Below are 26632 nucleotides of genomic sequence, written 5' to 3' on the forward strand. Positions count from 1 at the left end.
CTTGACAGGAAAATTATTCATTATATGAACCAATCCTGCAAAAAGAATTACCATGTGCAAGTCAGCAGTCATGTTTGCACCTACTTGAAAAGAGGGTGCGAGTTGCACCATGATTGTTGTCTTCTCATCCCACATGAAGCTCATTCCATGGAAAGTTTCAATTATAATGTACATTCCCATGAGATGGATGTTATAGTTCCTTTCAGAAGGCGGCATACTAGTTATCTCCTCAATTTTCCCTTCCTGAAGTCTGATTTCACTACCCTAGAAAAAGACATAAATAATTTGTAAGAGCAAGGATGCAGCTGAAATACAATGACAACGCAACCACAACCCTTTGTAGATAATAATTCATATGCCATCCCATCAAGATGTACAACTGCAATATATACCCACATCTCCTTTCCCCCAAGATGATGATGATAGTTATTATTTATTAAATTTGCATACTGTCCTTCTTCCATAGACCTCAAGCAGTTCACAAGATATATTCATTCTTACTGTGATGTCACAGAAGAAATGAGCTCTGCCCCCACCTACTGTGGTGTCATAGGTACAGGAACATGATAACTAATGAAGAAGTAAACTTCAAGACTACAGAAGGGCAAAAGAAGCTGCAAACTGCTGGTGGGGTGAAGAGGAGAAAGCAATACTGCACTAATGATCAACTTTTAGGCTGAATGTGTGAATGAGGCAATATGAGTGGTTTACTCAAGGATCGTCAGTTTCCATAAGTGATGTGCATCTGATGGGTGTGGTATGGGCGATTCAATGGACAGTGTGTGTGCTGCATGTGAATGAGGGTGAATGTGGTCCCTGAGATGTACACATGTAAATGGGAGAATAAATTGTATGTGTTAGTGGTATATGATCAAGTGTAAAAGCCTCAAAGGGTCCTGTGGCACATTAAAGGCTAACAGGTTTGTTGTAGTATAAACTTTATTGGGCTAGATACTCTGGGCCATAGATGTTTATGTCACAGTAAACCTGTTTCAAAGCCTTAGCACATACTCAGAGATGGTATCACTATAAAGTGCCAAGTCATTTCGGACTACCCCAGACCCTTTCCCAGATGTCCAGCTAATACAACCAGATATTCGAAGTAGGTGATACATAAGCACATTAGAAGTTGGGGTCCCTCAAATCCAGCCAATAATCCAGTTAATTCTGAAGTCTAATGGCACCCATATCTAGTTCTTCCTTCTGTCCTTCCTTCCAACAGATTAACACAACTACTCTTTTAAAATCTGAATGAAGTTTATGGGCAGACAGGGTATGAAAGGTGTAGATTAGCTACTGTAAGCAAAGAAACACAAACTGTCTACCCAGTTTTGAAGTTCCCCACTTACAAGGCTGATTGTGGACTTACCTCCAAAATGATGCGAATTTTCAAGGAACAAATGCTCAGGGATTTACCACATGCCATGTTCTGTGTTACAATTCGAAAAGTGCCTGGGTCAGGATTATCAGGGCAAAAGTCCTTGGGAAATAATAATACGTTTAATGTTACGTTCTCCATATTCAAGCCACAATGGCAAATATTCTGTAGAAGGAAGTGCATGCAAGCTAAGGCAGTTTTCTTTATTAAATGTATGGATTTAACCAGGTTGCAAACTTAGGAATATGCTGAAAGCAAAATACCCTGGATCTGCACTGGTAACTGTGCCACTTCAGACTACAGGTAAAAGAGGCTGTAATTTTGAATACTCACAACTATTCTTTTTATTAAAAAAAATAAAATCAAAGTAACAACTCCTGGCATGTAGAAAACTATAAGGAGAAAGTTAGTCAAGAAATTGTCTTCCTGTTGTGATTTTCCTTTTTCATAAAAATTATATACCACTTGATCATAAAACAAAAACCTCAAAATGATAGGGAGTTTTGGCACAGGAGGACACTCACTCAAATATGAAACCTTTTAGTCTGAAATGTACAGCCCTAGATGGACTTTTAAACATTGTTTAGCTGAAAATGTAACTTAGTTTTAAGAAACTTGCAAAATATGGTGTGCCAAGCTCATCATTTTCATCTATGGGATTTTTTGCTTGGAGGTACCTGGTGAATTAAAAGGGACATTCCACAAGCCATAGTCTGATGTGATGAGCCATTTTCTTACATGGCAAACCCATGCAACATTTGCAAGAGTCCACAATCATAGACGAGAAGTGGGAAAAGTACAGATTCTGGCCCTCAGTCAGTCAATATGAAGTTTCTGAAAATCCCTTTCAGCACAGCCCTATGCATGTCTACTCATAAGTATACCCCAAGGAGTTCAATGGCGCACACTGGGTCAGTGGGCACTGCACTACAGATGGGTAAAGCAGTGAAATCACAAAATTTCCACTTGGTTCCACACTAAACAGTCCATGAGGCAAGTAGTAAAGATTAAATACCTGGGCTAGGATATAATCACAGCCTCCCATAAAATCAAATTTTGTTCCATCAAAGCTGAAGTAGTGGCCATTTCCATACACCATGCAGGCTCCTTGGCAGTAGTTCTTTGTACAGTTCCATTGCCTCTTGTAGCACATGCTGAGAGATTAAACATAAAAGAACACAAATTGTCAAAGAAAACTGCAAGTAGGCAGGGTAATTAATAGAATAATGACAATTCTTCTGGATCTGTCAGCTGAAATGACAGTATTACTCTCCTTCTTATTACAATGTATAGCCTTCTATACAACAGGGGGAGTTACAGTAAAGACCTTGTCTGATGGGTGATAAATTGCTGCATCTGAAGCAACAAAAATAAATAAAAGCCCAATAATGCCAGAAATTAACAAGCCTAATTACCAGGGGGTGATATTTTAGGGGTAGGGAGAATTTCACATCTAAGCATCAAGTTTACAAATGTTCATGGTTAAGGGCATGGCAGCCAGAGAGGCTATAATCGCCACTGGCTGCAAATCTAATTTGTACAAAGTGATTGTTGTCATGTGTGATCTTACCGCATGGGAAACACTTCCACAAAACTATGTGTTTATAGAGGGGGGGAAGTTACTTCCAAAATGGTAGCCTGAACTGGTGCTCAATTCTTCGATACGCTGCATTGGGTACTCTTTGAATAAACTGCAGTGCAGTTCATAAAAACACCCCCAAATGAATGCAGAGACTTGCATTAGGTAGATCATTCAAAAGATTAAAGTATTAATATTAAACTGAAAAGATTCTTACAGATGTCACAATTGCTCATAAAATTGGCCTGGGGCTATTTGTAAATACCCAAGATCATGCACACCACAAAACAAAAACTCGATAGACTAGTTTATCTGGTCTATAGGGGTTTGTTTTGTGAGGGGCCTCCTAAAACCTTTGGATGCCAGCAATAACAGTGGATATTTCACCACCAAACCCTTTCCCAAACTGCTCTCTACAGGCTGGCACCTCTTTTTCCCTTTGTTCTCTTTCACTCCTCCCTATTTCACTAACTAAAATACTTTCATGCCCCCTCCTTTTCCTCCTGCTCCCACATTTATTTGCTACAATTTACAAATGTACTGGCTTTAAGAACACTGAAGAATACTGTACCATGTATTGCAATTTACTGTGATTTGTGTGCCAGGACTGTAGAACTTCCCTCCATGCATGCAGGGGCACTGCTCCTCCTCAATACAGTTGCCGTGACCATCGGACACCAGCCCATCAGGACACATGCATCCAGAGACACATTCTGTAGCATACTTGGTTGAGTGCATGGAAACAAAATGGAAATTGATACAGAAGGGAACAAATATTGGGGGAGAAAATAAAGGCAGCCCTTCAGAAAATGCTGTTGTTATGATACTGTTAGATATTCACCAGCACCGTAAAACGTTAGATGGTTCGGTTCAGAGGGATGCAGGGACTGTGAAGACTATGTTCAGAGAACAGGAATACAACAAATCAGTGAAATTATCTGGATGGAAAGATGGTGGTGTATTTACAAAGCAGAGCCAACAGGTTGCAAGCCAGAAGTTTAGGCTTTACCGTTAAATCGGACGAAACAGGAGATGGCACAGCCATGGCTTCCCCTGCCCACTCCTTCACTGGTTGCTTTGTAAACTTTGTGACACCCCTGGAGTGCTGCCACCACCACAGGTGGAGGATCAGTGAAAGAATGGGAAAAGCTACAATTGCTCTTTCTCCCCTTTCATCTGCATATTTAATGGTAACAATCACAGATGAGATGGATCTTCTCTGGCTTGTGCTTATGCACAGTAAATAAAGCTGAGTCACTGAAAAGTGAAAGCCATCCTGTTCTAACATGAGGAGGTGCTCATCTGCCTGGCAAATAATATCCTGCATATAAAAGGCCAATGTCCATGGGTGAGATTTTAACACAAGAGAGCAGCAGTACCATATAGGAGACATGCATGGCCTGCTGCTTTTCTTGGAATTATGCCTGATCAAGAAGAAGGCAATCAAATGAATAAGGCATTATGCTGTTCATATATATTCAGGCACCATGCTTGGGTCTCCCAAAATATTTGTTTGCCCTTAGAACTAGTTAATACTCAATTGAAATACTTTTAGAGGCCACTTTAATTTCTTTTACATCAGACAGGCTAAAGAAATATCAAACTATCTAGAAATCCCCTTGAAAAATAACCAGCTTTGCTCTCATGGATCCCAGCCCAGGAGGCTTGTGTGGCTAGGGCAAATACACTTCCCATTAGCATTCATGAGGCTCACTTGAGCGCATGGAGTGGTTAGGGTACATACATCACTGCCACAAGCTTAAACCCTTACACATTGCATGTCTTGTGTTTCACAACTTTTCTGGCATTCTGATCCAGTCGCACTTGGGCCAGCAGAGCTGCAGTCAAAGTAGGACATTGGATAAGGGCAATCTGGAATAAGGAGACAATTACCAAGACAAGAAAGCAAGACAGTGTAAAACTATGCATAGCACTCAGCAGATTCCAGAACCCCAGATGTCTAAAACATAAAACCATTCCAAGCATCAAGGGCATAGATATATGCTCATAGTTTTCCTTCTCTACGGAAGCCTTATTATCTCTTTCTCCAAATATTTTACTGTTAGTGACACAATAGATGTGATGCGAGTGAACTGTTGTTAAAAATCCCCCAATGTTTTTTTCTTTACTTGAACTGGATTGAGGGGTGAGTAGCAGCTTAACTCAACTCACGCTCCTTTACAAACTAGAGATAGAGCTTGTCCTAAAGCAGATAGAGGCAACTTTAAAAGCTACATATAAGAGCTGTAGAGATTGTGTCCTCCCTAAAAGAGGGCACGTGTTGCGGTGAGACCTGGAGACCAATCCCCTGTGTTGTGGGTGGGTAAGATTGGTCAGTCACAACACCCAATTGGTAGGTTCCTCGATGTTGGGTTTAATCGGACCAATGGGGTGCAGTCCAAACGGATTGAGGGACCTATATATACCCATGCACATGACCCAGAGCTTCCTCTTTCGGTGTGTGCATTCAGAACACCTGCCCACCTCTCCCTATTTTTAGGGCTTGTGCGCTTGACCTTGCTATGCTGTCGTGTGTTGTCTGTCGTTGGGACAGGGGCACGGCAGGAATTTCCCCCACTTGGCTGATTGGCTGTTGCCATTTGGGTTTTGCCTGCCGTGTAGCAAATCATCACAACTTGTAAGGTTGTGGATAGGCTCTGGTTCAGGTGATAGGGATGGGGGAACACTCTCACTATCCCTATGTGAAGGATATTCTGTTAAAGGAATCCAGGGACTCAAATGGTTTGGTCAACCCCTGAGAGGGGGTTGTGCCTGTGCCTGAGTCCAGGGGGAGATCTGGGTGGTGGACATAGTCTGTTCCTGACTTTTCGTCTATCCAGGTGTTCACCCTTGACTGACCTATGCCGGAACCCTGGGTCAGCACTACCTGCAAGTGTGCAGGGAGCTAGTCGAACCAGAGCCTATGCAACCAGTCACGTTCTGTAATCAATAAAGTTGTGGCCTAAATTCTGCCAAAAACCTAACTAAAATTTGAGTCAAGTGTAAATTTATTTAGGGGGGAGGTCTCTGGGTCTGAACACAAAAAAGCAAATGCAGAGGGGACAGGGTTGGATTTGATCCCTAAGTCTAGGATTCTCCAGAGGATCATGGAGGATCAAATCCTACCTTGTGCATGTAGTTCAAAACAAATGTCAAATTCCAACATCTTGGTTTAAAGTTGCATAGTAAGTAAAAAAGAGGTCTTACCTTTCTTTGTTTCTGTGTTTTCAATGCAATCTAATTGTCCTCGAATGCACTTGCTAGAGATATTAAAACACAAAAGGAAAGTCTCACACAAATGCATAAAGAAGGGGTGTGGAAAACTACCCAAGTTCCAGTCATGCAAATACCCATCCCCAAGATAAGCCATATCTGTAGTCTATATCTTGCCCCTTGGAAACAAATGCCTTTTAAAATCAAGGTACCTTTAATTAACAGGCTGGTTCTTTTGAGGATTTGCAACAACCTTTTACAAACGTGTTTTGACTATTAACTAAATAACTTTACCACACGAGCTCATCCTTTTGAAATGAACTTCTGGGTTGTATCAGCAGGCCCTTGTGGTAACATGGACAGTCCTCTGGAAAGACACATTCTTCCTCATTCATTAAGTAAGTTCCCTCAGGGCAGCTGCAGCCATCCACAGGGATGGTCTGAACACTGCATAGCACATCAGGCTCCCTCAGGGACCGGCAAGAGTTGTTGCAGAACTTCACTTCATAGTTGTATACCATATTCTTAGGGCACTCTGTGGAGAGATCTTTGCAAAAGAAGCAAAACAAGGGATGGAATGAGCAAAGTGAGTATGCTTATCTTTGACTCCAAAGAACAATAGTTTATTTCACAAGGGAAGCAGCAAGGCTCCTTGCAGGAGTCCCTTCAAAGCAAATGAGACAAGCTGCAATCCCAAACATAATAGAAATAATTTCCTTTGATTTTAATGAAGCAGGTTGGTTGGTGAAGTCAATGTGATGCACCTAAATTATTAGTTTGTTTTCCACATTTTGCAGGAATTTGCAATTGGAAAAAAAAGAAATTTCATCAGCCTTTTCCTGTGAATTTATGTTAATGAACACATTTTTATATGCAGTTTTGACTATGTGCAATTTTTGTGCATACCACATGTCATTATTTTTTTAAACAAATATATTCATTTATGCATGCATTCCCCTAATATATGCAGTTCTGTTCAGAGAATTGCATCGCAAAGTTCAGATAATGTAAGTGCAAATTTCAAAGAATGGCTGTGTTTTGGTTAGCATATTGTTTTAGAAAGCGTAAATTTGATGGATTCAGTTTTAATTGCAAACTGAATCAGATTCCACCCCGCCCCCAATCACTATTGGACAAACATTGGTTCTGCCCCTGCACACCCATCACTGGGATGGAAGAGAAAAACTGATTTGTGAAGCTGCCCTTCTACCATCATTACACAACCATTCTGGGTGTGGATGCCATTTGATTATTTTTTAAAAAATAGATCAGTCCTGAAAGTACTATATACATGGCAAAGAGCTCACCAAATGCGTTCAATATTACTTTAAGTGTATGCTATTTGAATTATTAAAAATGGCTTAGGAGTACAAGAGAATAACACACCACACCTACCACAGATGCTGCCTCTCCATCCTTTCAAGTGGATGCCTCTTGCGGCACAATCTCTGGCATAGCCAGAGAAAACGCTGCACAGAGCCTCTTTGCTCTTCTCAGCATTGCAAGTGTCGTAAACGCAGCTCTAAGTAATAAACACAGAAGCAGATACAAGAATCAGTGCTCAAAAGAAGCGTCACATTCACCAACAGATAAATGTCAGAATGAGAACTGGCTCCTCTGTTCAAAGAAGCAGCATGGATTGCTTGTGTTTCTGCCTTGACCGCTTCTTTGCATGTATAAACAAGTTCTAATTTCAGAGGAAGCTCTCTGTCAAAGAATGTTCATTTATGACACATATATATGTCATTGCAAAGGGGAATTAATGCAGCTCTGTGACTAGAACATCCTCTTTTTCCTCAAGTGAATAATCGGGATATTTGATCCTGCAAGGTTGAAATCATATTCCAGAATTCACTTATCAAATCCTTTTTCTTTCTTTCTCTTGCTTTATTTCTTTTCACCTTTTTATCGATATAACAAAATGATACAAAAAATACCCCCAAAAAATGAAGAAAGAAAAAGGAGCAGATTCAGTCTTATTCCTTGGCTCAGGCCTCATTTCCAAGAAATTCATGTTACATTTCTTGCGATATAGGGAAAGCAGTTCACTGTTCCCAGACAGGCCACCAGAGGGCAACTGGTCACTATACCTACCTGTACAGCTTATCTACCAGCTACTTAAGCTCTAAAGAGCTGCTCTTTCATACTGTCAGAAGATGTGGTGATGGCTCCACTGGCTTATTTCTTCTTGCTCACAAAAGGTAGAACACCCCTGTGGTAAAATAGCTTACAGAGCTTCCATAATCTATTAAACTTTATGGAAAGCAGACATGGGCAAGCTGAAACATAGCAACTACTAAGATCGTTGCCTATCTGATCAGAATGCACCTGACATTGTGCCAGATACAAGAGGATATGTTTTAAAATAGGAATGAATCCATGCCTTACCTTGATATAAGGAGCTGGGTCATTAACAGAATGGCACTCAGCAAATACCCCCTTTGCATCCAGCAGAAGAGCACACCAACGCTGCCCAAATTTTTCTATCAGAGAAAATGAGGATTCCCAAAGATTATTTACAAAATGGGAGTCATTCAAATGCCACACTAATGAGTGAAAATATCACCTGCATTTTACAAGGAGCTTGCTATTAATATCATCATCATCATCTGGGCTGCTTACAGCATATATAAAAACATAATCAAACATTAAGAAACAGAATACCTTATACAGACTATAAATAAACCAATAAGTCAACAGAAAATAAAATATAATAATAATAATAATAATAATAATAATAATAATAATAATAATATTTTACAGTTATACCCCAAAAACAAAACAGAGGAACCAAAATTAAAACCATTTTAAACATTTTAAAACATTTTAGCCAGCAATGTCCCTCCGGCCTCCCAGGAGCCTCTTTTGGTTGTTCAGGGTGAGTCTGCGACCCAGCAGCAATTTGTATTAGCTTATCACATATGTGTTTTTGAAAACAGATTCTAATTTTGATCATTCATTTGGAAAATGAGGGAGCTATCCCATTTACTCAGGCTAAAACTCCTAGGCATACACTTTTACTTGGGTGTAGGACAATGAACTAACTAGGACTTAAATCTTAGTAAACATGAGTAGAGCTAGCCACAGCAAGTGGCAAATAAAATTCCCTTCTGGTTGTAGAATGAATGGTGTAAGCTTTTGCTTATATACCGGTTTAACTTGTCAATTTTACCTTCTATTTTAATCAACGTTTTCTGGTTGTAGTATATTTTCATATATAGGGTTGTTATTGGGGCTTTGTAAACCATCATAGAAACACTGCTGGAGAGTGGTACATAGGTCTGACAAATAGAAAAGTTAATAAAAATAGAAGAATGGCTGTCATTCCTCTCATGGTGGAAAACAAAGTGCTGCATTTAGGGAAAGCATGAAATGAGGAGAAAATATAATACCTTTATCAACACTTTTCTGACAGGGATCCTCAAAGCTGTCTTGAACATCAGCACAGCTGGCCATAGTTTTCCATGAGTTTCCAAACACTGAAGCAGAGTCTTCTACAATCCCACTGATGGTTTGAAAATCATCAGCCTGTTCATTGTTGAAATTTCCACAAAGGCCTAGGTAGGTATGGGAAGGTACAAGGCAAAAATCCAGACAAAGTCTTTGAAACAGCCTGTCTAACAAAACAAATTCAGGACCCTGCTACAGAGCAGAAAGAGAGCCTTATTTGTGGGTAAAGAAAGGACAGACAAATGGGCGAAAACTAAATTTAGGCTCTGAAAGTCTAATGATACCTATTCATGAATGGGATGTAAATCAAAATGCATAAATGTAACAATATTTAAGGATCTTTATGAAAGCTGGGTTCCCATTATTTTAACTATAGTTAGAAGCAGGCCTCATACGGTACTAGACTATACTAGAACTGATGTTGGTGGCATGATGAGTCAATCCCAGAATAAAGTAATCCTGAGTGCACTTAATCAATCATTGTAAGACTGCATTTTACAATGCAACAGTAGGAACACAATAGCAAACTAAACACAGCACACATATGTGTTCATTGGTTCTCTCTCTCTCTTTCTCTCTCTCTTGTTTCAGAGAGCCTGTTGCCCCCAATCCTGCATCTACCTATCACTTGAGGGTGGTAGTAGCAATGTTGGAGATGGCAACTGCATCCCTTTCCTCCATAGTCTCATCAATGACGATTCAGATACATGGGCAAACAAGGGGAGGGGGCATTGACCAACCTACTTAGCTCATTTCAGCAGCATCACACCTGACAGAGTCCAATGGAAGCAATGTGCTTGGGATGTTTTGTCCCCAGAGACACTTTTGTTGGGATCGGGGGATGAAAAGCCAGCTGGCTCGGCCCCAGCTGGAGCGCCTCCTTTCTCAGCCTTGCCGCTGTGGAAATCCATCGACCATCCTCCCCGATGTGTGTCTGTGACTCAAGCTGCAGAGCAGGCTTGAGCACACATTACTCAGCAGTGTAAACTGCACAACAGATGAGGCTTGAGGCATGGACACGATACTAAACTACGCATTTATTCTACATAAATCAAGACAAAGAAAACATGGCTTCTCTCCTTGCCGTCTTCTCAGAGAGACTAAAAACAGAGCGGAAGTTCCACTCACACCAGCAATCTGTTGGAATGTAAACAGACATGGGACATGTAACAATCCACATATCTGCAGCAAAGGGTAGAATGGAATTCCCAACAACTTTCTCTCCCCAGTTCCTTGATAACACTTGGCTTTCCAAGCTTCATATGCTCTCCAGAGAACAGGAGAACAGGACATGTCAGACAGAAGAATGGAAACTAAGGAAAATATCATTGGCAACATGTAAATTCTTGATATCAATTATTCCAAACATTCCAATATGAGACAAACATATCAAGATAGAACTAAATTTCTTTTGAATAAAAGATTGCTTTAAGTAGCCTTATCCAGAGGTGGGTGACCTGCTTGGCTTCCAGATGTTGTTGAACTCCAGCTCTCCTCATCCCTAGTCAGCCAGAGCAAAGGTCAGGGCTGATGAGAGTAGGGAAAAGCTCCAGGTTCCCCATCCCTGCTCTAGACATTTGTGATGTCAGTTTATCCTTGAGAAAGTTTGCAAATATTTCATGAAATCAAAGCATCTCAAGGTACTTTTTACAATCTACTAAAAGACAGTAGGAGTTCATGCGTGGGGAAATACTATACCAGAAGTATGGTTTTGATAAGTTTCGTCTACTGTTATGAAGATCTGCATAATGGGTTTCAGTTGTACTTGAATTTGTACCCTTGAAGAAGTCAGGATGCTGACATAGAATGTAGATGGTCTGAAGAGTGTGATGCCATCTAATAAAGAAAACCAGAACTTGCCTTCAGTTAAAAACTATATCCAAGTAGGAGCAACTACCTTACAGGTACATAGCTTTCATTGGAAATTTGGAGTGAAACTGAATGCTGACCTTTAGTTACAGGCAATACCGCAATGGCATTATTGACATAGACATCTCCAGTGGAACAGACTCTTATACTCTGCAAAGAAGGGAAAAATAAAGATATGCATGAACACTGACAAAACACTTAGGGAGCAATCCAAATCCAATATCTGTCAGAGGTGGAGTTTGAAATAGGCAAGTCTTTGGCTAAACTGATTCAGTCAAAGATAGGTTGGTGTAAGTCTCCACCCCAGCTCATCTGGTGCTCAGTCGAGGACAGGATAAGTTCCCAAAAAGGAGCTTTCCAGGAAAGTGGCAGGGGCAGGATGGCATAAGGGAGGATTTAGCCCTATTCCAAACTTTATTCAGCTTGGTGATATGACCGACAAATCCAGTGGAAGTTTCCTGCAGAAAGGGTGGTGTACGTCAAACTTTATTTTAAAGGCTCATTTTCCTTCTTCTGGGCTCAGACCAACTCAGCCAGCAGTAGCCCCACTCATGAACAGAGTGTAGAATAGGGTAATTATCCCAGTATAATTTACTCCAGTGTCTTCCTTGAGTTCAGATTGTTCTGCATTTCTGACAGGTGGTGGCAGCACTTCTAGACATACTGTAACTCTAGCAACTTACAAGGGCTCCTAAAGTGATTAAAGCATTCTTCAGACAAGTCATAGTCTTGGAAACACCACATTGAACAATCTCTCCAATGACCACAAAGGAACCACCTGTGTCCTGAAAATGAAGAGGGAAATACACCATTAATGCAATGGATGTGGCCAGCAACGAGGGTGTATGTTCATCTGGCACATTGCAAATCTCTTGTAAAGGAGATGGGCAGTGGATGCTGAACGCTGTCTATATGGCCTCTTTCCCCCCTGCCTAACATGGAGTCAGTGCTGCTATAATAAGAAGGGGACGTTTTGCACACACCTACTTGCAAGACAGACAAACTGGGAAAAGCTAACATTTTCCCTGCATATTTTTGCAGATGTAGAACCTTCCAATGCTCTCAGTTTAGACAGATTAGACACAGGTGTAACTTTCAGCATATATGTATGACATAATATTGAGTACTGCCTAAGTCCTGATGAATTTAGTGGGCCTTATTTTGCAGATGGTGAAAACACTTAAGCCTTATTTCTCAAAATGGTTTAGACAAGATTTTTTTTCCCCAGCTGCAAATCCATATTTCATGTGGCATGCACGATTGCAGTTTCCATCATCAGTAGCAAAGCTGGATGACATATGCATTGCATAGTGCATGCTGTGAACACATCTGATTTGTTTGTTTGCTTAACCATGATCCACAGACACATGGTCATTAAATCCACATGTGACACACACATGACATCAACACATATTTTTGTTTTGCTGCAGGAAAAACATAGTGTAATTTCATTGAACATATACATGACATGTTTGCCATGTAATGTACAGAGCTGCACTTAAGACCTTTCCCCCGAAAAAGAAATGTGTTCTTGTCGCTCAGGAGTTATGCACAATCTGTGTATTTTTCTCAAGTTTGTGACTCAGGTGCAGAGAAATCACATTTTCCTCAGACTCAAAGGGGAAGAAATGAGTCAGTTGCAATAGCAAATACAATGCAGAATATGGCTGTATGAACGTGAAAGGCCCCTATTGGTTAGTGCTCATTTACAATTGCAAAGGGCTACATTTACAATACAGTTTATCAGTCTCCTGGAACAAAGCATTTAATGAGACGCTTAATTTGAGGTATGTTATGCAACCTCAGTGCACTTCTGTTGGTGTCTATTTGCTGCTCCTAGAAGGTCTCGAACAATTTTAAATAAACCCCTACCTTAGCTAAGACATAGTTGCAGTTGCCATGGAAAACGAATTGCTTCTTATCAAATGTTGTTATGTGGAATCCACCTTCTATTTTACAGTTTCCAGAACAAGGCAGTGATGTGCAGGACCATTTTCCACTCATGCAAGTACTACAAGACCGAAAGAGTAGCTTAATCCTCAATAACAATAGTGCAGAAAACACATATAACCAGCCCTGAACATTTTCCAGAATCAAGAAGTTGAAGCTATATATAGTTGGCTTCTCAGCTCAATGCACTTTAAAGCATAGCAGCTCTTTTACAATGCTGACTAAAACAGCATGGAATATGGGCCAGGAGTGGAAAGTAGGGATTGCTGTTTGGTCAACCAGCAGTGTCCAAACTTATTTCAGAGAGGGCCAGATTTGATGAAGTGAAGGGCCGTGAGGACCGACCAAAGGGCCGACCAAGGTTGTTAACATTTTTTTAGGGTTGAAGTTGTTGAGGTTTTTTTAGGATTTTACCCCAGGAAATAAACTCCCACAGGGGCTGGATTAGGCCCCCAAAACAGACTTTGGTCAAGAAGATCCTTTGCTGCCATGCCGTGTAATTCTTTCTGCTCTCTCCACAATCAGCTGGAGTTGAGCTGAACTTTCTAAGATGACTTTTTTACTGAGAATGTTTCTGGGGTTTTTCAATTTTTCACCCCAGTAAATGCAGGGAGGGGGACATTTTAGATGCAATGGGCTTGGATTTGTTGCATTTCAAAGTTTTGGTTCTGAACTTCCAAAAGAGAATCTCCTCCAGACTTAGATTTTAGCATAGAATAACCAGTTCTCCCTCAAGCTGATACATCATTATTAGCAAGCTTTTAACAGTACCAGTTTTGGCAGGGGGTGGCGTAGGTGTCTCCAGCAGCATAGACTTTGCCTTGAAAGGTGCAGGGGCAGCTGCCAATTGGGATGCATTTTTTGCCCTTGATGTCATCGAGAATGCTTCCTGTTCAAACACAGTGCTCAGTTATGCTTAGAAGGGAAAAAATTAATGCTACACATAATTTTATTATTGGTAGGAAATACAGGTATGTGAAAGTTCATGTACTTGTTAGCAGACATCACTTAATAATATGATGAAAAACAAAAAAAGCAATGTTATTGGTCCACACTCCGTAAAATGGGCATATTCAGTGACCTGTTTCATAGGAGTGTTGACAGGATGCACAAGGAAAGTTTGGAATACTACTTTGCCCAGTTAAAATGCCGTGCAAATTATGGATAATAGATCAGGTCAATTTTCTACCTTTAGGACAAAAGCATCCATCAGTACATAGGGCTTTACATATTTTGCTCCTTTCTGGGTTGAAGCAGGTGTCAGTACAGGGGTTTCCACATTCTGCATATTCCAGGTTGTTTGGACATTTCAGGACTACAAACCCAAGCAAAGTAAAAATGTTATTGACAGTTTTCAAATTAATAATATGATTTTTAAAATAAATAGCATACTTCCAGTTCCAGTCATTCTTTCCATTCTTATGACGAACTTAGGTTAGATGTAATTTATTGAAAATGTTTTGAGGTTGTACCATTTTTACAAGATTCCAAAGCATACCAAAGTCTTTCCCTGAGCCTCGAATCAACAAGCACAAACCACAGCCGATTTGTAATAAGTAGACCCCATTCACTTTAGTAAGGATAGTTAATTAGAGGTTCTGATATAAAGCGCAGAAACTCTAGCTCCAAAGTAGAAAACAATTGGGGAAAGTACTAGAGCAGGATACAGGAGAGTACGTGTTCCTTTCCGCTCCAAATGTTGGGGAGGATCAATGTATGTGCTGTAGGGAGAAATTGAATTCAGTTTGCATTAAAAGCTGAATTTAGCAAATTTGCACTTTCCAAAAAAAACGAAAACCAAAACACAGCCATTCTTTGAAATTCGCAGTTGTCCAGTTTTTGCAATTCAGCTCTTCAACCAAGCAAAAACACGTGAATTAGGGGAAAGCATGGATAAGAATGAATAAATTAGTGAAAGATAACATTAAAATGCATATCATGAAAAAAAATGCCAGCAAATATGTACAGTGGTCAAAACTGCATGCAAAAATGTGAAAACCGCCCCCGAATGCTGGTGAATTTTCATGATAATTGTCTTCTTCTTTTTTTAAGGAAAACATGAAATATGTTTCAAAAAAGCAGCGAACTGAATTTAAGATTGGAAAAATGAAAAACCAAGAGAACAAAAATCAACAAAACCTTCCATCCCTATCTTCAGATGGGTATTATCCGCATGAGAGCCTATGAATTAGTCGTGCTTTTGGAAAGCAAAACCAGACGGCAGCCATTTCAGGGGGGAGGGATTGAAGTTAATGTTGCATTAAAAGGATGGCTATGTAAAGCTGAAAACCTATCCACCAAAGCTCCACTGACTAAAGTAGGACTTACTTCTGAGTGCACTAAATATCTAGGTTGCCATTCTTGAATATTATGCCCAGGGACAGCCCTACCAATCTCCTCAGGCAGCAGCAGTGTCACGCTCCCTGAGCCCCCTGGCCATTCCTCTCTGTTGACCAGCTGCATTGTGTATGCCACAGGTCTTTTACACCCCTTCAACTAGCCTACTGCCGTCAGATGCACTAGAGGATACTATCGTGTTGCCTACGCTGAAGTAAGATTCAGCTCCCAGTCCAGTCCACTTCTGTACAGGGCATGTGGGGTGCAGCAGAATCTGGTCCTTAGCCTCAGCTAGCAGGATATCATAGGCTCACCATGGATATGCTAGTCCTGCACTTTAGTTCCTGTGATAATGAAAAATGCCCGAAGAGGAGAAAATGGCCATTGTGACCTCATGCTGAAGAAAGACTAACCATTGTGACTTCATACTGCTGCTGCCTGCTTGGGAAAGAGAGACCGGTTATTAGGAACTCCTTCTGATAACCTATTAGTTGTTAAGCTGACAGAATTTGGACATTATCGAATTTAAGCTGTTCCTATTGGTAATAATGAACCCATATCTGCTTGGGACAAGTCTATGTAAGGAGTCACATTGCATAATATTCATCCACCTTACCACTTTGATTGTGAAACTTGCACTTTTACAAATGCCACATAATCTTCGTTCTACACGAATCCATCTTTCAGTGTGTCAGCAGCTATACTCTGGAACTCCCTGCCAATTAATATTAGGCCGCCACATTTGCTGCATTGTTTTCAGCACCTGATAAATCCTTTTTCTGTTTAGGCAAGTCTACTCAGACATGCAATTTTAACATGTTGTTTCAGTGTGTGTGTGTGTGTGTGCGTGTGCATGCGTACGCGCGTGTGTGCGTGCGTGCTGTTAAATAAATTAAAAGTACATCTTTCTTTACTTACAACAGAGTTCCTTGGATCGCCATTTTCCAGGGTCTCCACCTTTGCGGACACAGTCCCGGGAGTACTGACTGAGAGTGCTGCATACACAGCTGGCAACCAGGTTAGAATGAGAAGATTTCTCAGAACAGCTGCACATATCTTGAATACAAATGGCTAGATAATCATCGGTAGCAACCACGCTCTTACAATTCCCAAAGTGGGATAGGGCTTCCTTGCACTTAGATTTCTGTCAAAGAGAGAAAGTGGTGGGGAGACTGGAGATCTTACATGTACAGCATCAGTACCATAAATTTATTGACTTCTGTGGGGTTGCTTTGATACTTAACATGTGAGGTTCTGGCTCCCTGATCAAAGTATGTGTATCTGCTACTGAGAACATTGTCACCTCTGTTATCTTCATCAAAAGTTCCATGTAAATAGCTTTATGCATGTGTGGCACAATTACCTCCACTAAAGTGAATAGGGAGACATTTGCAGTGAGGAGCTGCCGCCCTTAGAGGGATCAAATGGAAAGCAGGGCAGGGTTCACATACCATGAACAGTGCAACTTACGTATCTATTTTTGCATTTATCTTGCTGTTGAGAGTTGTCTTGCTGCTTTCTTTTGTCTCCAATTACATCAGAACACTTCTCTGTTGGATCATCTACTTTCTGAAGGTTTCCAAACTGCCATGGGAATAGTGGATAGCCTGTAAAACCCCACCAGTAATAGGACTTTACTGTGCAGGGTCAATGTGTGGGTTTAGGATGACAGCCTTACTCTCGGATTTGAACCCAGCAATCACCCATCCATGATTTGAAGCATAGAGTTTGTACCGTAATAGTTTAATTTATTTTACAAATGAAGAATCAAGCAAATAGTTGCATCTGTACTCACAGTGTATACAATTGCTCTGCCTAAAGAGAAATAAGGAAGCAGGCATTTATCTTCCAGTCAGCCTGTACATAGAAGGTATTGTTTAGAAGGTATTGTTTAGAATACCTTATTACATGTGAAATAAGAGTTCTGAGTGACAAATTCACATCCTCCTTAGTTTAGTTCAGATATCAGCCCAGATTCACTCAATATTTCACCCTAGGCTACCTTACCAAGGACAGTGATTAGATTTTACCCCAAATGTATGTACAGGAGATTGTGTGGTAGGCTAGGACTTTTGAGTCTTTGCCTCAAATCTCCACTCAGCTATATATCTCACTGCTGAGGCCAGTCATGACCTCTGTTGTCTTGAGGGTAAAATGGGGAAATATTTCCACAAACTCAACCACAATTCCTGAGATCTTTTGAAAATGGTTAGGATACAAATGTGATAGTTTCTATTATTATTACTATTATTATTATTATTAGCCAGTTATATATATTTAAAAAATCCTACCCTGCAGGAATAAATCATTTTTGTCATTGCCGTCATAGTTCCCACACAAACCACATGTTTTCCCTTTGTAAGTATCTTCTAAATCCAGCTGAGAAAAAATAGGCAAAAAGACAAACATTTTAAACACACATATATACAGACACCTTCATAACTATAATGCATAGTACTGTCATGAGGTCTCAGCTTGAGCCGCCCTCCAGATAGAACTATATCTCCCATCAGCCCCAGCCAGCATGGACAATGGTCAGGGGTGAAGGGAGATGTAGTCTACAACATCTGGAGGACACCATGACGGCCTCCCCGTTGGAAACTGAGCACAATTGCTGCAGTGGTATTACCACACAGAGGATAGTATTTACTCCATTGAATTTTCTTTCTGAACATGGAATTAAATACCCCTCTTATTTATTTTTAAACAATGTATATATATGTATATATATATATATATATATATATATATATATATATATAGGGGGAAAGAAATGACTGTGCCACAATTAGGCCAAAATTAGTCAATTTTTAAGCACACAAGCTGGTGTTGGGTTGTGTGGCTTCCTATTCTAGTGATAAAGTCAGAGATACCAACTAAAACTTTGCCATCTTCCTGACATTCTCAACAGTAGAACCAGAAAGGAGTTGTGCGATTGTCTCACTCCAAACATAATTCCAGGGCTCACAAAATGATTATTTATATAAATAAATTAGCTTTATGTGTATCCCCTTTGTTCATAATATCACTAGAAGATGGCGGTGTGTGAAGACTGTGGCTACTCAACACATTTTACATGTATTAAAATTCACTAAAACAAATCCAACTAACTGGAGCTTCATACTAGGAGAATGTCACCCCAATTCCACTTGAGAGTCAGGCCTAGTTTGGAGGTAATTAGGAAATAAGGATAAATGTCTTCTACTAGGACACTCTTCAGACTGAAGGGCAGAAGAATCCTAAAAGAAAGAAAAAGAGGAAAACTTCATTTGTTTAAACAAATGAACAAGCATCCTAGTTGTCTCATGATCAAAGATATCCCCAACCCAACCTATTAATTAAGCTCAATGGCCATTTCTCAGCTTTGATCTCTCCCCTCTCAGACAACCCCTCAGACAACCAAGAAGGACGGATGGGAAGGATGGGAAGCAGAGGTTGGCTGTGCTCACATACTTCTGCTTTGGCCAGGTCCCACCCGTGTGTGTGTGTGTGTGTGTGTGTGAGAGAGAGAGAGAGAGAGAGAGAGAGAGAGAGAGAGAGAGAGAGAGAGAGAGCGCTCACATATTATTATTGTTGCTGTCTTTTTGGTGAGAGACGGACCAATATGTCCCGATATGCGCCATACCAATATGCCAATATGCCTCCATATGCACCCATATATACCATACTGATGCTGCTTGGCTGAAGGACACAGAGTGGCACTTGTGACCTCATGCTGATGCTGCCTGCCGGGCTGCCTGCATGTCAGAGACCAGCCATTGTGAGCTCATGTTAATAATTGCTGCCTGAAGAAGCATGAGAGCTCCTAATGTTGGTCCTGAGTGTAGGAAATCACCCTAATCTGGGGCCACCACTGTATGACATTTCTCAGCATTGGCTCTCTGATTTCAGACCCAAGAAAACACTGTTCCTGGTACACAAGAGCATTCATGAGAAAACAGATGTTGAGCCAACTCACGTCTTCCCATCTACTGTGGTGCCTGATTCTTTGACCTCCAGAAGCACTCCATCTATAGTGGCCGTGAAATAGATGGCAGTCCCCTTCTTGATGCTCCTCATTATCTGGATACTGAAGTCCTGATGACTGTCTTTGCAGTGTGAAGCAAAAACATAACGGCAAGTTCCAGTGAAGTCAAATTTGGCACGGTCAAATGTCTGAAAGTGGAAATTACCCCACGTAGAACATTCACTTGTGGTGACAGCAGGACGCTGAACTGCAGAGAAAATAAGGGTGGTGGCAATGATAAAATGCCCTGCAAACATTCATTTATATGGCCTGGCACCATAGTTACATATCTTTAGGTGTGAGGGGGAAACGTTCCTTTTTCATCATGCCTTTGGCTTTTAATTATCCATAGCCTCTGTGAGTGGGTGGGATGTTTTAATCTAGTTTAATAACAAAAAAACAGAACTGTCTTTAGATTTTTCTTTGTTTTCTTTTATCCTGGTTTTAATGTATCTGGTTGCTTGCTTTTACTGTAAGTTGCTTAGTTATTTAGGTTAAAAATGACCAATAAGTTTAATTAATTAAACAGAGTCTGAACTTTTTGAGGGAGAGGGTGAAATGAACAACACAGATCTTCAACATGGGCAAACATGTATGTGTCCATCATGCTTTTGAACATCCCTCTTCCTGGCTGAGCTGGGTCATTGGATTCACAGTGCAATTTTGCGGGGCTCTTGTAAGATCTTCTCAGAAGCTGCACGACCCTGGTAAGTGAGGCTTTAGCAGGGGCGTCAAGAGGGTGTGGGTGGCATGCATGCAGGGCACCACCTTCCCCATTTAGCCTCAGGCAGTGAAATGGGATGGGCTGCCGCTGGGTCAATAATAATTTGTTTTCAGTGGCACTTGGTTGCGGTTGGGTGATCTAGTCCCGTTGATTTCAATGAGACTTAAATGAGCCTAGCTTGCTTTCAATTAGACCCAAATTCTTAAGTGTTAGGCTGCCCAACACAGCCAATGGGCATGCTTTGTGACATGCAAGAGGGGGTTCTATTTCAGTGAATTTTTCATATTTGTATAGACGGACTGTTTTTGGGTTACGGTCTTATTTGCCAACCTAGCAAGCAGCAGTGGGGGGTGGGGCACAGAGAGGACAGTGGACATGGCCTTGTAACATACTGATGTGACACTTGTAGGAAATACCAAGAAAGAAGGCTATCACAGTTCACATCACTTCTTTCCTGTCCAGTGAACTTTGCAGTATTATGAAATACCTTGGAATTTGGAGAGTTTTGTTAAAGATTTATTTTCTCCTCATAACACAGAATTCTAAGCTATGCTGAAGTGCCTGGGAGTCTTTGTAGAAACAGGGGTCCCAGGAATTGTGACAGATAAACGACAATGGCTCTGTACTTTTTTAAGCACTTTGTGTAATATATATAAAGAGTTTGTTGCCAACACTGAGTTTATAGATATATCAGCCCAACATTGACTTCTGATTTTAAGTCAGTATTAAATAAAGCTGACCTAAAGCTATCTATTTTTCATGAATATCTTAGTCTTCCTTTTTTTTCAATTGGCCATTCCATGTGATATAATTTTATGTAATTAATGACGTTGTATTTTGTTAGCCCACTCTGGGACTGTTTGGTGAAAAGTGGTCTAAATCATTACTATCATCTCATCACTATAATCTGTTGATCTAGATCTTATATGTCCCTTTTCAAGGACAAGGCCTTCGCAAAGCAGCTCACAACCTAACAATATAAATCTGAAAAATACAACATCCAATAAAAGCTAAATTCCTTTGACAAGGTCCTTTCAAAAGAGAAATAAATAAAGCCTCTTATTACTTAGCCACTATGGCAGGCTTCCTCTGCCTCGGCCCTCCAGATGTTTTGAGACTACAATTTCCAGCATCCCTAACCACTGGTCCTGCTAGCTAGGGATCATGGGAGTTGTAGGCTATGGTATGATGATGGTGATGGTGATGGTGATGGTGAATGTAATTGCTTGTTTGTTTAGATTGCTCACATTAGCTCTCACATTCAGTTTGGCCCCAGTTCTGTTCATACAGCCAAATCTGATTGATGAGTTAGCATTGTGATATCACTCATTCCATGCTCCCATATTGGGTGAAATCTCTCCTTGCGACTCATGCAGATTGGAGAAAGAAGACACAGCCAGGGAAAACTATTGTGCCAAACAGGATCAGTGTGATTAATATCTACTCAGAAGAAAGCCTAATTGAGTTCCATACACCTTACTGCCAGGAAAGTGTGTGCAGGGTTATAGCGGGGTGAGGGGGTAGGGAGCCAGTCAATCACTATTTCTTGTTTGGACTCAAAATCAAAAGTAGAGACTATTCAGTCCAGTTCTAAATAAATAAATAAACTTCAAAAAGATATTATTTTCAAATATACAAATCTGAAAATATTGGTAAAGAACAGGAAAAAGGTAGTACATGAAAGAACTGATCCCTGAAAACTCAAGTCTTTTTTCCCATTGTTTGCCAAGTCACCTGTGAAGACAGAGAACTGTAGAAAGGCAGTTATGGTGTATTGAATCAATCATATTTCCACTTACAGCACTCCATTCTCAATATTTACATTTATTTTACTAAATATGTGACATTGTTTTCTTTAAAAATCACCATAAAAATAAAACGGCTACAATATCTTGCAGTAGAAATTATTTATACCAAGTCTCTTCTCAGTACTCATAGGATAGCTAGCGAAGAGACACTCAAGGACAAAAGGCAGGGTGCCTGTGTATTGCTTAGTGTTCTACCTCTATCTGTGTACTCTATGCAACTAGAAACACAGGGCGGAATTCAACATCACACTAATATGATATCCCTGTCAATGCAACCACTTCTATTTGCCAGACAGAATTATCTCCCTTCTCCCTGCCCCCTCTGTGTGTTGCTCTGGGGGTTCTCTCAAACTCCATAACAGATTGGGGGAAGGCATGTTGCCACACGGGGGAGACAAGGGGGAAGCCCCATTGAACTATTAGGAGTTACTGTGCTGGCTTCCACTAGTGCAGCAAGTTAGTTGAATCTGGCCTTAAGGGTATAACTGAACAATAGTTGAGCACTTTTACATCCACTAATATAAAAGAGGGATAAACAAGTGCTTAATTTTTCTAACTGAAATTAATTGAATTTGCCTAAACTTATGGGTTGTTAGATTATGTGCGTAGTTATTTCATTTGTCTACATGAAGATCAGATCAGGCATATAACAATGGAATATAAATAGTAGTAGACTTTTCTTACCTATCTGCACCAAAGTTTTGCCCTCGCAGCAACTGCAGAGAAAGAAGAAAATCCATAACTGTACTCCCTTCTTCATTCCCATTATCCTATACAAGGCGGTAAGCTGAAAAATATCTGCCAGGACAGGATTTCTTTCTTGGGTTTAGAGACACGTTTATATGGTACAATTATTTTGGCATAAAAAAAGTGGAGCCGTAAGATTTCCTCCTTACTAATTCATGAGGACTGAAAGAAAACCATTTCCCCCCTCTCAGATATAAAATGACAAAAGGCATTTGGTTCCTGGATTCTATGATCTCAAATTTAATCTTTGAATCTTAGGTTTATTCAAGCTTGGAACTGATTCAACTCTAGGCAGGTGCCAGGAAGCAATTCCCTGCTGGGTAGAACAGAGTCTTGATCTCTACGAAAGGCTCCCCAGGCTCCCCATCTCAGTGGGGTGGGTTCCTGTGGGCCTGGGATCTCATGAAATCTGCCTCTAGGTATTAGTGCATGCTCCCAGTTTCCTGGGTCAAGTTGTTCAGTATTTGTACTCTGTGAGAAGGAAGTTCCCATGGTCATGAAAGGACTTTTCTCTCTTCCATTCGTTTCACTTCTCTTGCTTCTCAGGTGGGAGAGGAAGGTGGCCAGCAAGTTACTTTTAAGCTATCTCCTTGGCCTTTGAAGCTTTTCTCCTTCCAGACTAAAAATAGTGAGCCTCTTGATCCAACATACTGTGACTGTGGTAAATTGCTTCAATGCACACCTTAGGTGATCCAGGCCTAAAGGACTGGGGCAGTCCACAGAGCATTTGACAGCTGGCAAACTCCTTTTTACCCAGCTGGAAAGGATTTCTTGGCACCTGACCAGAAGTGGAAGAGTCCTGAACCTTAATAATCAAAATATGGCCCTACACCAGGGGTTGTGAACTGTCTTCAGTCCACGAGGTTCATTCCCTCAGCAACCTCTTGGGGCCTCTTTACACAGCCAGCAAGCACATAGCCAGTGGTGCTGGGGCTAGCCAGTGGAGCCCACAGCCCCCTCGTGTTTATGAAGCCTCCTAATATCAGTACTGATTGATCATCTTCTTCTTCTTTGGCGATCACTCATAGCCGAGTAAGATTGTCTTCCATAAACACGGTTTTAACAATGAGTCCATAAGGGACCGTAGAGAGAGGCCAATTCTGGATCCACGTGTCCTTTCACAGTGGGGACATTGGTTTCCAGGTGGGAGTTGATCATAGCACACCCTTGATAACAGCCTTTTCCTTTTGCTTGTAGGACAACGGATTGAGCAAAGCTTATCCAGACTTATACATGCTTGGGCTATCTCCAAATGTTTGTGCAGTGCTTGACGCCTATATGCAAGAGCCTGCATCATTTACATATAATTACTGTGCTTTTCAGTTTAGGAATTGCAGTAATTATCACCATCACTGGAATTTCCTATAGTCAACAGCATCTGAATAGACACTATGACAGAGAACTAGTACCAATGATGTTTCATAAATGTCTTTGCCCTGTAGATTGACATGTCAAAATTTATGACTTTTCACCTCTGGCCTACAAACCAGTTAAGGTATAAATCCCATTTGTCACAGAGCTATGGTCTTTGGAACAACATTTTTCATGGATCATTTGCCACAGAGCAGTGTTTGGTTTCGGTTACTGAACAGCTTAAAAATTAACTGTATGATTTACCTCATGAAGGCAGTAAATTGGAGCTGATTCACCACACCTAAAAAACAGTAGGAGTTATGAAGGTACTGCTTCTGTTACAAAAAGTCTGTGGCTGTTGGTTAACTTTTGATACATACATAAGGAAAGGAAACACAGCTCTCCAAGCTCAGCAATAACAGCTTTAAAGCGTGCCGCAATAATACCCACAGTGGGGTCACGGTTTCTCATATGGATTTTATCAGTGTTATTACAGCACAAGTCTTTATGCTATAGCCTGCTGATTGCAACCTAGAACATGCCACAAGGATAGCACCATCTGATGACATATACAGAAGTACTGTGTTGAAAATCCATTGGTTGTGTCATTAGACCTCCCTCCAGAGGGCTGTGCCATGACAGTAGTCTGAAGTGACCCAGGAACTGTGAACTTAAAGTCACTGGACACAGGATAGTAGTCAGGACTGAAGGGCAAACTAGGTGGTGGGAACAAGGAGAAAACCAGAAGTCATGACAAAACGATAACCAATGATACAGAAACATGCTCCTTAAGCAAGGCTCAGTTTGAACAGGAAGCCCTTTATACACCTTTCCTCTGATAAGGATTCATTAGTCAACCTGGATGAGTCAGTTCAGTACAGGAAGGTTCTTCAATGAGAACATTGCCGCCTGCAGTTCAGTGGTTCACCACGAGGCTGTCACACACAAATTCCAGCAACTCATGTCACAAACTAGCACTTCCCTCAACTTCTGCTTTTTTAATCCCCTCCCAGATCTCCAATGACCTCTCGTTATACCAGAGCTCTCTTGCTGCCATTGCTCAATATTCTGTAAGTGTGTGTGTGTTCTGTGAAGTCTTAAGTGGACCATTGTAAGCTGATTAATAGGCCCTCTGCATGAGAATCCCCCCTTTGCCTTTCATTGGGTTAACAGCTCTGATGTCATAAATAGGCCACATCACCTTGGGGTAGGTAGTTTAATGTTACAAATCTAAATGGCTTTCAAAGTGGAAATCCAGGGTTAACATGTAATGCTTGTTAAATCTAAGAAATATTGGCTATATGCCATGCTTTTAAATGATATTTTGCTAGTTGAAACCTTTGTCTTGTGTCTGATCCATTTATTAGAAAGCTCTTGGGCATGAGTAGACTGCACCTACTACCTATGGTATGTGATTATCACATTCACGGCTCATAAGTTACAAATGGCTAATTATTTTCTCTGCTGTCATACTGTGTCTCCACAAGTGAATTTGAAATGAGTTAATTTAAAGTGTTTTCTTGGACGGCTGCTGACACTGACAACTTATTCATTGTTGCACCATGCTATGAGCATCTCAGATTTTAATTTTATTATGTATACTTCTAGATAATTGAATTTTGCAGACAATATTAAAAAAATACATTCAAAGTACAATCCCATGCAAGTCCTTGTCTTTGTTTTTAAACTGAAACTCCACACCTTTTTATATGTTCAGCCATAGACTGCCCTGTAGTGGTGAAAACCATGACTTGCAATACCAGCAAAAAATTTAAGAATGTGACTACAACTATCCTTAACTTTCTTTTAAAATTAAAAAAGAGGAAGTGTAAAAATTCTAGATAGTTATGATGAGGAAAAATCTTCAATATAACTTTCGTTTAGGATGCCCCATGAGGTAAATAAATGACAACAGTAATAGTTTAATATTCATTGATGTTTCACTTTTATTTCAAAAAAGCTATGCCTAACTACTATGGTTTTGTACGGACGTTGAGTGAATCAGCTGATGTTTTGGAACATATACATCCTATTTTAAAAATTAATTTCTGACTCCCAAATGGAAAAGCCCGAAGCTTAGGAACCTTGGCTTGTAGAAGCTCCATAACCCTTGGGCAGTATCCAGTGCCCAGCCTGACTCTTTTATCCATGCAGGATGCTTTCAGTCAGGCCTTGTGGGTTTTCTATGGGGTACCTTATCCCTATGGCCATTTGTTTA

General features: G+C 40.6%; 1 protein-coding gene across 1 annotated transcript in view; it reads right to left on the bottom strand.

Annotated features, from left to right (window-relative positions):
• LOC128405028 (mucin-5B-like) overlaps positions 1 to 20039 on the bottom strand; it is a 45276-nt gene extending 25237 nt beyond the window's left edge. Inside the window, exons 1-21 of the mRNA XM_053375054.1 lie at positions 19735 to 20039; positions 18901 to 19015; positions 18068 to 18155; positions 17247 to 17383; positions 16695 to 16920; positions 14629 to 14754; positions 14211 to 14328; positions 13362 to 13500; positions 12173 to 12274; positions 11570 to 11639; positions 11319 to 11456; positions 9563 to 9727; positions 8559 to 8653; positions 7566 to 7692; positions 6465 to 6717; positions 6165 to 6217; positions 4729 to 4829; positions 3529 to 3680; positions 2394 to 2532; positions 1370 to 1480; positions 85 to 264 (exon numbers count right to left, since the gene is read on the bottom strand). Coding sequence (XP_053231029.1) covers positions 85 to 264; positions 1370 to 1480; positions 2394 to 2532; positions 3529 to 3680; positions 4729 to 4829; positions 6165 to 6217; positions 6465 to 6717; positions 7566 to 7692; positions 8559 to 8653; positions 9563 to 9727; positions 11319 to 11456; positions 11570 to 11639; positions 12173 to 12274; positions 13362 to 13500; positions 14211 to 14328; positions 14629 to 14754; positions 16695 to 16920; positions 17247 to 17383; positions 18068 to 18155; positions 18901 to 19015; positions 19735 to 20039 — 2940 coding nt within the window. The remainder of the gene's footprint in view (positions 1 to 84; positions 265 to 1369; positions 1481 to 2393; positions 2533 to 3528; positions 3681 to 4728; positions 4830 to 6164; positions 6218 to 6464; positions 6718 to 7565; positions 7693 to 8558; positions 8654 to 9562; positions 9728 to 11318; positions 11457 to 11569; positions 11640 to 12172; positions 12275 to 13361; positions 13501 to 14210; positions 14329 to 14628; positions 14755 to 16694; positions 16921 to 17246; positions 17384 to 18067; positions 18156 to 18900; positions 19016 to 19734) is intronic.
• Between the last annotated feature and the right edge of the window lie 6593 nt (positions 20040 to 26632).

The sequence above is a fragment of the Podarcis raffonei genome, chromosome 1 (assembly GCF_027172205.1).
Source record: "Podarcis raffonei isolate rPodRaf1 chromosome 1, rPodRaf1.pri, whole genome shotgun sequence".
NCBI classification, from domain to species: domain Eukaryota; kingdom Metazoa; phylum Chordata; class Lepidosauria; order Squamata; family Lacertidae; genus Podarcis; species Podarcis raffonei.